This window comes from Vanacampus margaritifer, chromosome 7, assembly GCF_051991255.1.
Source record: "Vanacampus margaritifer isolate UIUO_Vmar chromosome 7, RoL_Vmar_1.0, whole genome shotgun sequence".
In the NCBI taxonomy this organism is placed as follows: Eukaryota; Metazoa; Chordata; class Actinopteri; order Syngnathiformes; family Syngnathidae; genus Vanacampus; species Vanacampus margaritifer.
The window spans coordinates 705,634-721,666 of record NC_135438.1 but is presented as its reverse complement, the minus strand read 5'-3'; the positions used below and the strand labels follow the sequence as shown (position 1 = coordinate 721,666).

Genomic DNA, 16,033 nt, shown 5'->3' with positions numbered 1-16,033 from the left:
ATAAAGGGGTAAATACCAAATACTACAAACTAATAGAAACAAAAATACTAGCAACAACACAAATACCAAATATGCAGCCAAAATATACGAACAGATGAAAATATTAAAATACAACAACAAAAATCTAAATAAGTGAAAATACTCAATACATCAAATATGCTAATATTGGATCGTGCATAGAGGAATAGGCTGAAAAAAATTCCAATTAGAAAATTTGTGGCAAAATTCCACCATCAATATCTCACCAAAAGAGAACTGTAAAAACACAAAATATTTGAAAGAAATGCGTAGATGGAAACAAAATAGTGGGGGGAAAAACATTGACCAAAAGTATGCTACAAAAAGTACACCGAGGAAAAAATTGAAATATATGAACATTCAGAAATAGAATGAAATGCTTCAATCTTGGACCAAAAACTAAATATTTTAGACAAACTACAAAATATTTGAAGACTACATTTCTAGTTCATTGTAATGACATCAAATACAGTAAACTGGTCTTTTGTGAAAATCTTGATTTGGTGTTTATTAGAATCTGAACACATTTGGAGGACTGAAGGTTTTCTTTTCTCCTTCCGTGTTTTCTTCACCTCTTTCTTCCTTTCCTCCCTTTTTTTTCTGCTTTCCATCGGCATCCTCCATTTTGCCACCTTTTGTTCGAGCGCTGTGATTGGCCAATGATGGGCACCAGCAAGCAGTTTGCGCTGTACTGCAAAGTACGTGACAAAAACACTTGAGCCGGTCATTAAAGATCAAGAAAAGGCCACATTGAAAGCGTCCTCGTGAAGAAGTTTGTCGAAGACCGTCTGATGATGTCCTGGTTCAACTCTGATTTCTAGCGTGTGAGAGGTGAAGATCCCTCAGTGACTTTTAGTTTGCAGGAAGCCTGAAATTGGTCGACTGCAAATTTCAAGTCAATGGGAGGAAAAGAAGGAAAAACGAGTGTTGATTCCGATTTGTGGTAGAAGTAAGGAATATCAAATATACAGTTTGATGTGCTTTTGGAAACATTGATTCATCGCGCCCAGGAATATTTATTTGGTTTCTTTCATTTTTGTTTAAAGTATGCTCGGTGTTCATTAAAGTGAAAGAATTATACGGCATGATTTCATTTGTGCAATGTGCATGTGAAACTACGTTTTTGGCAGCTCATTTAAAAACATCAATGACAGTAATATTTCTATTGATTTGGGCCACAGTTGACAAATATTTTCAAAATCCGTTTAAATAAATTCCCACGGCAATTTAACAAAAGTTTTCGACTTCTGCAGGCATCGGTAGCAATGAAATATGCATTTTATTTGTTCACAACTGGGGAGACTGTAATCGCAATTCCTGTTTTGTGCTGCTGGGGGCGCCGTGGAGTCTTTGTGGTGGTGGCGATGCGGCGAAGAAGAGCAACTTTGCTGAGTACAGGTTGTTGAGCTCAAGAAGAACATGAAGAGGACCTGGCAGCCGCGTAAGTGAGCACACAAGCGTGTTAAAAGTGACTTTTGACGGTGTCGTTACTAACTTGCGTGTCTTTCATTTCCACCCTCGTTCGCGTTAATGTGTTTCTTGTCGTTTACACTCTGCGGAGTGTCAACTTAGAGCTACTTGGCGGCTAGCAGCTAAATAGCTAACGAGCGATCAAGTCCATTTTTGTCTCCAAGATCAAATCACGTGGTGAGCGTTGACCGGGTGTGAATTTGACGACTAAATCTTGCTTGCGTCAACGTAGCAAAAGTTGTGGAAAAATTGTGCAGGGGATAGAATCGATAAGTAAAGCGCCGGGGTGTCACTTGTTGACATTAAATGTTTAGGTACGCGTGTAAAACGATCAATTCGAATAACATCGATTTACACGAGGCCAGCATTAACGGAAAGATATTTTAATGATAAAAATATCGTTTTCCTGATTTCAAAGTTGAATTGATTTACAGTGGACCCCCGATATTCGCGAGGGATAGGTACCGTGAAAATCTGCTCATGATTGACGCTAATCTTTGACAAACCTTAAAAACATTAATAAAACCAGCAATATGATTATTTTAGTTGGTTTTGTATTTTGATATATATATATTTAAAATAAATTCTGAAATACTAAATGAGAATGGATTTTTGGCACACCCCAAACATGCTCCAAAACGGTGGCAGAGTGATACTTTTGTGTAAACGAAGCCCCTCAAATGACATGCGTGACACTGAGGCGCCAAAGTAGGATAAAAACGGTAAATGTGTGAGTTTTTCAGTGTGGAAAAAACTCAACGGATGCGTGAATGGCAGACAGTGAATATCCTAGGCTCCGCCCCCTTATTGTCAACCCCACCGAGCGACTGCTTCAAAAATGTGCGCTGTTGCGTGGTCACGTAAAGTAACGTGACGTGATTGTGCAGCATCCAGCGCCTGACGTCCGCGCCGACCGACCGACAGCCGCCTGACGCCGCACGTCGGGCGCATGTGTCCGTCGCGATGACGCCGCCTCGCCTCGCCGCCATCGCCCTCCTGCTGCTGTGCTGCGCACCGTGCCGGCCGGAGGACGGCGCGGCGGTCATCCCCGCCGAGTGGATCCTGCTGCATGTGGTGCGGGGCCAAGTGGGCGCCGGCAACTACAGCTACCTGCGGCTCAACCACGACGGCGTCGTCATCCTGCACATGCTGAGCCTGGCGGGCGATGCCGACCTCTACGTGTCGGACGCCACGCTGCGGCCCAGTTTCGACGCCTACAAGCTGCAGTCGGTCACCTGCGGCCGCGACGCCGTGGCCGTGCCCGCCGACTTTGCCCGGCCGGTGGGTGTGGCCATCTACGGGCACCCGTCGAACCGCCGCAGCGACTTTGAGATGAGGGTATACCACGACCCCGTTGCTCCGTCGGACCCCTTCGCCGCCGGCTCCCCGGCCGAGGACGCCCGCTACGCGGATGCGGACGCCTCCGACCGCCGAGACTTTGATGAGGAGGACTCCATGTTCTGGAACAATCTCATCAGACTTTTGGAAATCATTCTGGAAATCCTCTTTTGAAAACGGTCGCACGTCTTGTCTGGCGCTAGTGACCAAATCAGACTCTCACACACAACATGCTAACATACACGCAAGACACACATCAGGGTTATTAGAGTTTTGGAATTTTCAATGTAGTTCTTATTTCGTTTTTTAAATTTGCTTGGTTTTAATGAGTTTTTAGGGTGGTTCTGGTGGTAGCTGGGGTTAAAGCCAAACTATGACATGTTTTTTCTCTTTTTACTTTTGCCACCTCTGCTTGTGCGCAGCATTTAATAAATGCCAAGGGAAAATCATGCTTTCCAATTGGCTGCTGCGAGACGACGTCACTTCCATGTGATGCTTTCAAACGTCCTTTTTCTGGTTAAATAAATATTCTTAAAATCACCCACAAAGGCATTTTTGCGATAATTCTAGTTATAATTTGTAAACAAAAAATGTAGTTTGTTTTCGTAAAAAAAAAAAAGCATTTTCGTTTTTAATTCATTTCGTTGACGAAATTTCTTTTTGAATTTTGTTTTATCGTTAACTAAAATAACCTTGATGCGCATACAAAATACACTAGACATACATGAAGCACAAAAACACACAAAACAAACACACAGGTGTCATAAATACAAAATCGCCCTCTCCGCTGCACGTACGCGCCGTCACCATGGCAACAACATCGCGCATCCGTCACTAGCACGGACAGCGAGCGTTTTCTCACGTGACTTTGATGTCCAGATTCAAATGTGGAGAAATCAAAAAGGAGGAGGAAAAAAAAGGGCTATCTTGGAAGCGGAACGTGACGTCAGTGTCGTATTGGCAACAAATGGAAAGCGGAAAGTCGACGTCATGCTCAGGCTATTTGTGTTAGCACGTTAGCGCCCTGGTGAGGACGACGGCGAGTGTCGCTTCCGGCAGTGCCTTCACGTCCACCTTTGCTCGCTAGGGACCTTTTTTAGATGACGTTTTGTTCAATAAATGAAGAAAACAATTTATGTGGGCCGCCTGTTTGTTTTTTGCCTTCACCGAACTATGGAAGCCAATTACCACCTGTTAATTTTTTTTTTTAATAAATAAATACATGTATATAAATATAAACAGGTGGTAATGGGCTTCCACTAGTTACATGCGTTTGTCAACTAGTGCATGCCTCACTGGTAGCATTCTACTGCTGTGCTGAATAGTCCATGTACTAGTACATACTTGTTACTAGCAAGACATTTCTTGGGAGCACTAGTACTGTATAACAACAAAGGCCAACTACTAGTGTAGTGCTTGATGTCCATGAACTACGGTAGTTTATTCTTTGTTGTCACGAGCAAGACCTTTCACAGCACTAGTAGTAATGTCCAAGGTGCACTAGTAAAATTACTAGTGAAGCAAAACTGTACACAAGTTGACACATACTACGAGTAAAACTAGAGAAGCACTTGATGTTAACTAGACTTATGTAACATCACTAGTAGCATTGAGTTGTTGCCAAGTCGGTAGTTTTACAAGTAGCGCGCCGCAATGTCACACAGCAGCGGGGAAACGGTGAGCAGCGGGGCCGCCGTCCGCGGTCAAGTGAGCGCCGGCGCCAGCCGCACGCTATTGATCCTGAGTACGGTCTGCGGCTGCACCAGGATCCTCTTGCGCTCGAAGCGGTGGCGCCTCCAGAAGCGGACGTGAACTTTGGGCCACGACTGCGTCTTCTCCACCACGGTAGCCTCCACGCGCACCAGCTCCTTGGCCAGCAGCGGCCGGCCCACCAGCGTGAAGTCGCGCGCCCCCACCAGCAGCACCTTCTCCAGCCGCAGGCGCTCGCCGCACGCCGCCTGCACGTGGTTCTCCAGCAGGATCAGGTCCTCGTCCGTCACCTGTGGGACGCCAAGCCGCAGTTAGGTCGCTCGGGGCCCTTTTCCAGATCTTGACGCCGCATAAAACTCAATACATTTCAATACGGTTCCTTGGCGGCAAAACTATTAACACGAAAATGGCAGAGAAGCGCCGTGTTAATAGTTGGGTTTCCAATGCGAAAAGAAAACTGAATGGAAACGCTAGAAATGTGAAAAAGCCCAAAGTTCGCAAAAAAAAGTTGACGCTTAGAGGGGGGTGGATTTTGAAGCGTATTGAAAAAGGGAAAATGCTCATTTTGGCTATGGAAAGGGTTGATGGTTAATGGTTTGGCGAATAACCGCTGGCAAGACCGAATACACGCCGCACGTTCTGACCAGATATTACGTCATACGTACGTTTGTAGCGTCATTTCCGGGCACTGATGGCCGCGTTCCAACACTTGCACCCCCATCCCTGCCCCCCCAACCGCACGGGGCATCTCAACTCTCTGAAATGCTAAGAACAAATGAGACAGACACGCTACACACTCGCACCCGTCGACGGGAACGCGCAACCGAGGGGCACAAAGGCGGAAGCGCAAGACCTGGGACGCGGCCCACACGTCGCAAACAGGAAACGGAAACAAAGCTGATGTGTGAAAACCTGGAAGTCCCGCCTCCTCCGTGCCGTGGCATTGGCCTTCTGTTTTGTTCTGGGAAAAGTGTTGGTTAAAAAAAAACTGTAAGCTCCACACACTTGGCCTGATTATTTCACCATTGTTACAGTATATTGTGGGGGAGGGGAACAGAAATATTTTTGGAATTAATTAAAGAAGTGAATATTTGGGCAATTTTAGATGGAAAACAGCAAAGAAACGCCACGGTTTACCCAAAATTAAAAAAAAATAAAAAGCAAACTAACACGGCGCAGTCGCTTCCTGGTCTTCTTCTTTTAAATTACTAAAGGAGCATCACATCTCTATGGTGTACAGCACCACCTACAGCGGCGGAGTCCCCTCTCAATATTCGCAAAGCATTTTCAGTAAATTGGCTTCAAAAATTCGAAACATTTGGATGGAAACTTGACTTCTGTCCTCATCACCTTCCACTGGCGACCGGCGACGTGCACGACGGCAAAAAGGCGACCGAAGTCGTCTTGCTCGATGAGCCGGTTGACAGCGCTCGTCAGGGCGGCGTGCTCCCGCCGCTGCTCCTCCTCCGGCACCGGCCTCGTCTCCGGCCACGGAGGTCTGGACAGCGAGGTCAGAGGGACCAAGTGGCTGCTAACGGAGCTCTTTGAGCGGCCAACGGCGGGAGGAAGGACGCAGGGTCGCGATGTCAACAGGCACCGTGTCCTCCGCAGGGTTGCCATCAGCGCCATCTTTACCGCAAAGTGTGTGTGTCGACCAGAGACGTTCTCCAGAAGAGGATGGACGTGAAGTAGGCGGACATCGTCACCGTCATCTCTATGTATCGGTCGGGGAAGAAAGTAATTTACTTAAAGAATATATTATATGCTATATAATCTATATATTACGGATCTGCCGGGTTTTGATACGCTCCAACAGTGTATAGTTGTGTTTTGGTAAGTGGCGGGTAGGTTTGAATCAACGTGTCGTAAATCGGTCGCACCTGTCGCATCGAAATCAACAACACAAGAAAACAAACAAACGCGTACCGGACAAATGTCAGAAACACAGAAATGCCAAGTAATTGCCAAAAGATATTAACTATACCCTCATTTAAAAAATAATTAAAAAAAAAAAACGGGTGTCAGTTAAAACGCTTTTTTATTTTATTTTTTAGAATTCTCGGGCAGAATAGGATCTCTGTCCACAAATCGGCTTCGGGGCTGCGCATGCGTCGTCCACACACGTCTCAACTAGAGATATTCTCCAGATCAGGGGAGGCCAAGTTCGATCATCAAGCCTGTTTTCCATGTCGCCCTCCTTCAGCGCAGCTGAATCTAATGATCAGCTCATCAGCACGCTTTGCACAAGCCTGATAACGATCCTGGTCATGAATCAGGTGTGTTAGTGGTGAGAAAAATGGAAAACATGCTGGATAGGTGCTCTCGAGGACTGAACTTGGCCACCACTGCTCTTAGATTACCCGTTATTAGTACACAACGAGAATGATGACTCTGAGTTCCCAGTAAATGTTACTATAATACATTATATGGATGCGTTTAATTGTTACTGTTTGGCATCTATCCATCCGCATTGGAAAAAGTATGGATTGGGCATTGGTTGCACGCTTTAAAAAACACACACAAAAAAACACGTTTCACCAACACAAAACATTGCACAAAATAAAATCATGTTCATGCTGGTGAAACATGATGGCGTGCAAGCAAAGCCTGTATACATTATTATGTAACCAACACTCTTTTTTTCAGTGAGTATGGTCCTGGATGGATGTTTTCCTCTCCACTGCATCCACCCATCCATCTATTCATCCAGTTTCCGCGGTCCATGAACGCACCGTCAGTCTTGCTGCCTCCCCTCCATTTTGTGTCGCTCGTTGGCTGGCTTCGTTTTCCGGGCTTGAAGTCTGCGGCTTGAGAAAGAAAGCGCATTAGCCCAACCAGCAAAGCGAGATGGCTCCGCGAATGCGTCAACGGTGCGCTTGAAACTTTTCCGTTTCACAGACAAACTGTCGAAAAGTCTCCCCGGAAAGTTAGAATCCATCGCCGCCTCCGAAAAGGAGGAAAACGACGAGTCGTCGCCCAAAGTTGTCGCTGCTGGCCGCCGACGACTGAAAGTAAACAGCTACATGCTAAGCATTTAGCTTCCCCTTAGCACTTTAGCTTCGGGGCTAACCTGCTCGCTGCAGGACTACGGACGATTAGCCCCTCAAGCTAACTGCCTGTGGCCGTGGAGCGAGAAGCTTTGCGGGGCGTCGTTAGCCGGCTAACCTGGGTGTTGGTGGTTTTTCCCTCCTTGCCAGCGGCCTGTCGTTAAAAAATTGCCCTCCGCCTGGAAGCGAAGGAAGGATTTGCCACAACGACACTTTTCCCCGTTCACGTTGTTTTTGGCGACGTCGCCTTACCGCCTCTTTGTCGAGTTTGGGTGAGTAAACTGGAGCTTACTTGACTTTTTAAAATTACAGCTGACTTGAAGCTAACCGTCGTCCTAACTCGGTGTTTAACCTGCTTAAAATGTGTTGAATCCACATAATGAAAGTGTAACATTTATATGATGTAACATTTAGCCTCCAACTGTGATTTGGCGTTAATAATGTAATAGTTGCTGCTTGTGTGCTGGGAGACACCGAGCACGGCCCGGGGGCCCTCCAAGTTGGCCGGAAAAGAACACAGGAACTCGGCCACTCGCACCCCTGACCCATCAGGCCCAGGACGTCCTTTGCTTGTCTTTTTGATCTCCAATGAGGCTATGAGTGACAGATTTGGGCTCAAAGTTCGGCAGGTTGGCTGAACGTGACACAAGAACAACTTCCGTGTGTCTTCGATCCCTGCCGCCTCTCGTCTGGCCTGCAGGGGGCGACAAGCAGGCTCGTTGACTTGTCAACATCGGTTTAGTAAACCGATAAAGAAATACATCTATACTTTGATGTACGGTTTTGTCACTGATCTGAATATATGACTGGGTAGCCGAAAGGCCAAGACTTTTGAAGCCGCGAGGCCACCATATTGCTCCTCCCAGCATACGATCCTATACATTTACAGTATCGAAATTGGAGAACATTTGAGGCAGCATGATTTATGATGTTTTAATTTGTTAAACATAAACAAGAGGACTTTGTACATTTTACAACTTGCCTTTAATACATGTATAGATGATATGCTTAATGATGTTTACAGGAGGAAACATGTATATTATTATTTATTAAAGAATCATACTTGTAATTCAACAAAAGATGCCTTTGCCGAATCTAATATTGGGATCCAAGGAACGGAGTGATAAAAGAAAATGGGTGTCTTCAAAGCAGCACATACCGTGGACCGTGGCGTCCACTTATTTATTTATTTATTACTTGCTAAAAAAAATAGTGAGCACCCCGCCGCAAATCCCATGGCACTATACTAACTACCTATGAGCTTTATATGTCTAATCTGTAGTATACCGTATAGTTTATACAGTAGTCTGCTCCCGAGATGGGAGGAGCAAGATGGCCGCCCTGTGGCTTCAACGGCTTCCACGGGCGTGTATGGGCTAACCAGTCATATATTCAGATCAGTGGATTTAGTGACTAAGCTTGTGACTTGATGTACTTGCATGTCAAGTCAATTCCTTCCATTTTTATGTGGTCTTAATAATTGGATAATCGCAGTCATATCAATTAGTTGTTTTAATAATGTCTTAAAGTGACCACATTACTCTAAATGTCAGTAGAACAGCTGCAGTTATTCCCGCATGGGTCCATCCTGTCAAATCAAGTTGACAAATGCCCACAGTTGAATTCATGTTGTGTACAGTTATGAAGAAACCTCAAAGTGGATAGCATAGAGATTGCCTTCTCTCGTCCCTCTAACTCTCCTGACTCGTCGACCAATTTTCTTCTTGAGCGAGTGCGTTGCTCCGCATTCGCCAGCTCGCTCGGCCGGATTCCACAGCGAGCAACAAGAAGAAGAAAAAGAAAAAAACCTGTTTGGGGAGATGAAGAGACCGGAGTGTAGTCAGTCAGTCGTCACGTCACATGTTGCAGCACAGGAAAAACTCATTTGTGGTCCTCTCAAACAGCGCCTGTGAGCCAATGTTTGGGGGAGGAGGGGGGGGGCAGGGGGCTGCAGGAAAAGCCAAATGATGAAAAAAAAAAAAGGTCACTGATGGTTGGAAAAATACAGCACACTTACATAATACATTTAAAATAAAGCACCCCAAAAAAAAGTGCAACAAATGCAATTTGAAGATGACATTCTTCTCCAATGCGATGTCAATTTGAATGCAATTGTTAATGTTCCGCCTCAGACTGTGGAACGTTCCGCATCCATTTCTTTTATGATTTTTTTCTTAGGAGCGGGAGCCGAGGGACTGAGGTTCAGCGCCCTGAAACAAGAAGAAGAAGTGCCAACAGAGGGACAGGATGCCCATTCCTCCCCCTCCTCCGCCCCCTCCGGGCCCCCCGCCTCCGCCCACCTTTCACGAGGTGAGTCAGCTCTCGGGCCCACGTTGGTCCCGTCCCCTCCGAGCCTTGTAACCTGTGACGGTCCCCCTTTTTCGGCAGGCCAACACCACCCCTCCCAAGCTGAGCTCATCAGAGACCAAAGGGAGGGGGGCCCTGCTGTCCGACATCCACAAGGGAGCCAGGCTGAAGAAAGTGGGCGCGGTCAACGACCGCAGCGCCCCCATTATTGAGAGTGAGCAACAATCCACACAAAAGTCTTTATTTGGATTATTTTGCCGGTTGTGGCCTCATAAAAGTGATACATTTCTCAACTGAATCCAACCAATACACTTTGTAACGGTAAACTTTATCAGGACATTTTTCATGTAGTTTGATAAAACCTGTTTTCAAGTCATCGCGATAGACGACGGTACAACGCTCAGCTCCATCAGGAAGGACTTTTCACGTTACAAAAATGTCCACGGGTGCGCGCTTTCCCCCACACAGTCATTGAGCGTGCAGACAAATGTTCTGCCGGCAGTTGCGGCGTCCGCTGCTGCGCTCCTTCCCAAGTGCTTCCGCAGTCCGGTCCCATTAGGTTCTGACGGCTGATTCCTTCCGTCTGAGCCCCAACGACTTTGTCTTTGGACAGAATCGGGAGGAGGTCACGGAGGAGGAGGCGGTCCAATGGGGATGGGGGGCCTCTTCCAAGGAGGTGTGCCAAAGCTGCGACCGGCTGGAGGTAAGAATCGGAAGAAGAAAATAGTCATTACATGGTGCTGTGTTCCTTTGTGTTGATCCATTTTCAAGTATATATATATATGAAATGTATCGTGGGAAGTAGGGCTGGGTATCGATTCAATTTCGATTCACAAGAGTTTAGTACGATTCAGTTGAGTTTTTTCCCAATTTGATTCGATTCATTTCAACTGAATCCGATATTGATTAATTATGGAACACCAATTGTTCTTAAATATCAAGGATATGATAAAAACTCCACAAACATTAAATTCCAAATTTTAAATGACACTTTGTGGAGGCAGTTTGACATTGACATCAGCAAGGATGAGATGAAAATATTTTCATAATTCTCATTCAATAATTGTAAATCTAAATGTAAAAGATTCTGAATTGTCTTAAAGTGCAAGAAGTCAGGTCTTTTGTAAATGTTAGAAAATACTTTTAAATTCATTTGAACAGTAACTTTCAATAAAACAGTAAGATACAAAAAATGGCCTTTAAAATTCAATTTTCTTATGAATTTATGGGAAAAAGATTAAAATAATCAATTCATGGTTTTATGAATCGATATCGGCTTGAAAAGGAAAATGTATTTGATATCAATTGTTTTATTTTATTATTTCTTACCCAGCCCTAAATAGAAGTACTCATGGTTGAGGTCAATCAATACATAACATTTGGGCAGCTGTGCGCTTAGAAATGAGTGATTCACGATTTTAGGAATTGATATATCAGGCTCAAAAAAGTAAAATCGATTCCATATTGATTATTCAATATGTTGTTAACCAGTTTATGTCCTGCAGTGTTGAACTGTGTTTCCTGGCTGTAACGTTTGTGACCCGCGTCCCGCAGATGGTTCATCAGGCGGCTCGGTGGGCAGGTCCGCCCTGAGGCCGCCGGGGTCCCGACCGTCGGCGCCTCGCCCTCCGTCGGGTCGCTCGGCATCGCCGTCTCCGCCGGAGCACCAGCGCTCCCACCGGCCCTCGCTGCCCGACATCAGCCGCCCGGCCAACGCCAGCGGCGGCGGCTCCTCCTCGGGCGGTGGCATGAAGCACAGCACGTCGGCCCCGCCCCCTCCGCCACCTTTCAACCGGGGCGGCCGCGGCAACGCTCCGGCCACGCCCAACCTGAAGGTGTCGGCTCCCTCGTCCTCGGCGCAGAAGCCCCTGCCGCCCACGCCCAACCGAGGCCCCGCCCCTTCCAACGCCCTCAAGAACGCGCTGTCTTCCAGCCGGCCCCCCACCGGCGGCTCCTCGGCGCCGCCCCCTCCGCCGCCCTACAGGATGCACACGTCGCTCTCCAATGGGCCGGCCCAGACGGACGGGGGCGGTGCCCCGGAGCTGCCGCAGAGGCACAACTCGCTGACCAAAAAGCACACGGCGCAGGGGCGCAACCACGCCCCGCCCCCGCCGCCATCCTCGTCGCCGTCCCTGCAGGTCAGCCGACCGCCGCCCCCTGCCAGGGAGCCGCCGGGGCGCAGAGCAGGTAACGGATGCGAAAGCACAATTCGGCGTTCACCTCATATGCTGTGTTGCAAATTGCTTTATGTTGCTACGCCTCAAAACCACCTCGTGTGACAGCAAGAGGAGTGCTGGTTAAAAAAAAAAAAAAAGTAGTAGTAGCACTAGTAGCAGGATACTAGAAGTAATGAACATAGTTGTGCAAGATGTAGGAGAGGTAGGAGATGGGGGAAGTAGCAGCGATAATAATAATTTCTCTAATTTCCTCAATCAATTCAATTTCGATTCACAAGAGTTCCGTTCGATTCGATTTTGATGCGACCCACCCACCCCCGATTCCATTCACTTCAATCCGATATCGATTAATTATGGCGCATCAATTCTTCTCAAATGTCAAGGACATGATAAAAACTCCACAAATATTCAATTCCAAAGTAAATTTAAACACGCGTTATTCTCACTTAAGTGTCACACAAGCTTTAACATCAGCAAGGATGAGATGAAAATATTTTCAGAATTCTACGTACTAGAAATCAGGTCTTGCTTGTGAAAAAAACAACGGTAAAAACTGGCCTTTGAAATTCTATTTTTTGGAGAATTTCTGGGTAAAAGATATTCAAATAATCCATTCATGGTTTCATGAATCGATATTGGGCTTGAAACGGAAAATCGATTTGATATCAATTATTCGATTTATTTATTTATTTATTTTACCCAGCCCTAATAAGTAGAAGTACTCGTGGTTGAGGTTAATCAATACATAACCTTTGGGCAGCTTTGCGCGAGAAATGAGTGATGCACGACAGGAACATTTTCACCCGAGACCACTTCATTATTTCTTGCTTTGTACGGCTGTTATCGATAAGTTCATATTTTGATGTTCAAGATAGTCTTTTCGAAATATTTAACGTTAATGCCTCAAAGAATAAATCACTCACAATATTCTTATTTATTTCACAGTGACATTTTCATGTGAAGACCACAATGCAAGGACCCGAAAGATACAAAATATCACTCGCCATATCTGCACTTTAACGAGCCGTCTCATTTTGCAACATCCGATCGATACAAGTGACGTCATTTTCTCCCAATATGATAAAAAGACGTAACAATGGAAGTCGTTGTCGAGCAGGCGCTCGTATCTTTGGCGGTGGCGGTAGCGGGAAAAGTCTTTGAGATTTAGAAGTAAGAACAGTGGCGTGGAAGAAGCTATGCTATCTGTTAGCGCATCAGCTGCAGTCGAACCTTTTCAAACATTGAAGGCCTTCAACATTTGCGAGCTGCCTTTGAATCGCGCTGGATGGAATGTTGGGTACAAGTTTCAACCGGTCGCCGTGTTGTTTTTGTTCGACGCCAGTTGCCTCGTCCCTTCGATAGATCGCGTGCAAGCATTCCTTTGAGGTTCAAATGACATCAAACCTATTTTTATGTTGTCAGAAATTATTTGATGATTAAAACGCATTTTTTATTTTCATTGTGAGGTTAATGACAAATGCCGCTTTAGCATTTAGCATCAAGTGTGTTGTTGCCCCCGCCTCACTGTGTGCCTGACGCCCCAGCCCCCCAGGCGCCGCTTTCCAGCGCCCGCAACGGCAACCGCGATGCCCCTGCGCCGCCTCCGCCGTACCGCGGCCACAGCTCCACCCCGTCTGAGCCCGCCGGCCGGGGGGCCAAGCCTCCGCCGCCGCCCTCCTTCTCTGTATTGTCCTCCTCGTCCCGCACACCCGCCGGACCCCCGCCGCCGCCCCCGCCCATTCGGAACGGACACTCCGCAGTCTCCGCCCCCTCCAAGTCCATTTTGGGTGAGTCCTCGCCCTCCTGCAGTTAGCATAGCTTAGCAGCATGCTAAAAGGTTGCATGTAGTGATGTCATTATCGAATAGTTTTAGAATCGATTCATCGGTAGATTTAATCGACTCATCTGATTCATTTGAATGTTTTACGATAACAATTTTCAATTTTTGGAAAACAATGACCGATGAATCGATGACTCGATTATTAAAATTGTCAATGAATTTGATAATGGATTACTTTGTGGACGAATCAATGAATTTTGCCAGCTGTTGTTGCATGGAAGCAACGTCTGCCTTTGCTTTCCTCCTTTAGACGATTTTGAATCCAAGTTCAACTTTCACCCCATGGAGGACCTTCCTCCTCCGGAGGAGTATCGCCATTTCAACAAGGTCTACCCCAGCAAAAGTGGCAAGGGTAAGCAGAGCTGCGCATTGTTATAATGCAACACCGCAGACTGCCGTTTATCAGCACGTCTTTCACTGACATGTCAAATGTTCAGGTGTGCCTTTCTGTGTGTACATGCGTGTCCTTGCGTCCATATTCATTTGTCTTTTATTATGTCCGTGAGTGTGACTTCCTGTTTTGTTTTCTTTTTTTCTTCTTCTTCTTCCCCTGCCAGGCATTTTGCGAGGAGCCCCTCCTGCGCCTCCTGTGGGAAGGTGAACGCACCTCCAAGCTCAGCACTTGAACTCATCAGCCAAGCGTCTGGTCTGTTCTGGTGTGATAGCGGAATGACGAGGTCCGCACACGCACACGCACACGCACACACACACACACACACACACACACACACAAAGCACCAGCCATGTGGATTTGGCGAGAAGAGAAGACAGACGCCTCATGAGACTTTTTGACCTTTGCGTTTGGTAAATGTTTGAGGACCAAAAAAGAAAGAAAAAAGTCCACAAGCGTCCACAACTGCACATTCCCGTTTTTTTTTTATACACTTTTTGTTTCTTTGTCGGGTGCCAGCATTGATCTTGTGGGACGACACGCATGATCATGCATGAATGTGGGCTCTCTTCTTCTTCTTCTTCTTCTTCTTTTTCTTTTTTCTCTTGATTTTGTTGAAGTTGCTCCAGGGTGCGCTTGGAATGACTACATCTGTGTGCCAAAGGGCGGGTGGAGCTTAAATGAAGCCAGTCCCACAAGTCCATTGATTGACATCTGCTTGTTGAGCTTCACATTCCGAGGGCTTGTTTTTGGGGTGAGGGTGTCAATTCCCGTTTGAATTTCTGTTTTCATGTTGCACAGCGACCAGCAGAGACGCACGACGCCCGTTTTTGCACTCGTACCATCAGGACGTTGGTCGTCACGACGGTGTAATAATAAGATGTAATAACATCAGAGCCAGCGCCAAGCTTTTGAAAAACGGCGTTGACCGTAAATGGAGACGGGGATGGTGGGAGGCGGGGAAGATGGCGTCCATCAGCCAGAAAGTGACCATCAGCTGCTTTTACTATGCAAGAATTTGTACAGGTCGTAGTTGCTAGCAGCTAACAAGAAGAAAGAAACACTAAAGTGCCAGAGCATGTCGAGAACGGAGCGTCTTTTTTCCTTTCTTTCTTTTGCTTCACTTTAAATGATCATTAAGTTTAAAAAGAAAAAACAACAACTCGGTTGTGAATCGACAAGATGAAAAAAACACTTGAGATGCAGCGCCACCTGCTGCTCGTATGTTGCCTTACACATGTCTTGTCCCATAACGGTACCTGTGCTATTTTTATTTTTTTAAACTATATTGGAGTCTATTTGCAAATGTATATTTCCACAATAATCCTAGCTACTATTGATCTATTTTTGTGCTGTACAAAGAGTGTAATATAGCAAAGTTCTAACGAGGAGCTGCGAGCGCACAGATGACTTCATCATCATCATCATCAGGGTCATGCCAGTGTCACGTTTGCCGCCTCACGGTTTTTCCTGTTAATCAGCCATCTTTTTATCACTTGAAAAGGTTTTCAATAAATATCTTCCTGTTTGGGGAAAAAGGGGACCAAAGGAGTCCAAGTCTTCTTTTTGACTCGTCTTCAATGAAATGTTGGATTTTCAGTCTCACTCTTCACAGGGCGCCACATGCTCTGTCTGTATTTTACAAGTTGGAAAGTGTGTGGTCAAAAAAACAACAACATATCACTTTAAAGAAAGCCATACGCTCTAAAAATTAGAGAATTAATAGTTGAACTTT

At 46.1% G+C, this 16,033-nt stretch overlaps 3 protein-coding genes across 3 annotated transcripts; 2 read left to right on the top strand and 1 right to left on the bottom strand.

Annotated features, from left to right (window-relative positions):
* The first annotated feature begins 1,365 nt into the window (after positions 1-1,365).
* On the top strand, positions 1,366-3,958 carry c7h6orf120 (chromosome 7 C6orf120 homolog). Its single transcript, XM_077572153.1, has 2 exons — positions 1,366-1,459; positions 2,376-3,958. The coding sequence occupies exon 2, from the start codon at positions 2,452-2,454 to the stop codon at positions 2,998-3,000; it is 549 nt and encodes a 182-aa protein (XP_077428279.1). The 5' UTR covers positions 1,366-1,459; positions 2,376-2,451; the 3' UTR covers positions 3,001-3,958.
* Positions 3,959-4,236: 278 nt separating this feature from the next.
* On the bottom strand, positions 4,237-8,204 carry mrpl21 (mitochondrial ribosomal protein L21). The gene is made up of 4 exons (XM_077572152.1): positions 7,702-8,204; positions 7,269-7,343; positions 5,887-6,250; positions 4,237-4,826 (listed from the first exon to the last, which is right to left on the bottom strand). Exons 3-4 carry the CDS (start codon positions 6,163-6,165, stop codon positions 4,530-4,532), a joined length of 576 nt encoding a protein of 191 aa, XP_077428278.1. The 5' UTR covers positions 6,166-6,250; positions 7,269-7,343; positions 7,702-8,204; the 3' UTR covers positions 4,237-4,529.
* On the top strand, positions 7,220-15,841 carry wipf2a (WAS/WASL interacting protein family, member 2a). The gene is made up of 8 exons (XM_077572150.1): positions 7,220-7,855; positions 9,762-9,893; positions 9,972-10,104; positions 10,504-10,593; positions 11,445-12,077; positions 13,612-13,854; positions 14,158-14,259; positions 14,465-15,841. Exons 2-8 carry the CDS (start codon positions 9,831-9,833, stop codon positions 14,506-14,508), a joined length of 1,308 nt encoding a protein of 435 aa, XP_077428276.1. The 5' UTR covers positions 7,220-7,855; positions 9,762-9,830; the 3' UTR covers positions 14,509-15,841.
* Positions 15,842-16,033: the final 192 nt, after the last annotated feature.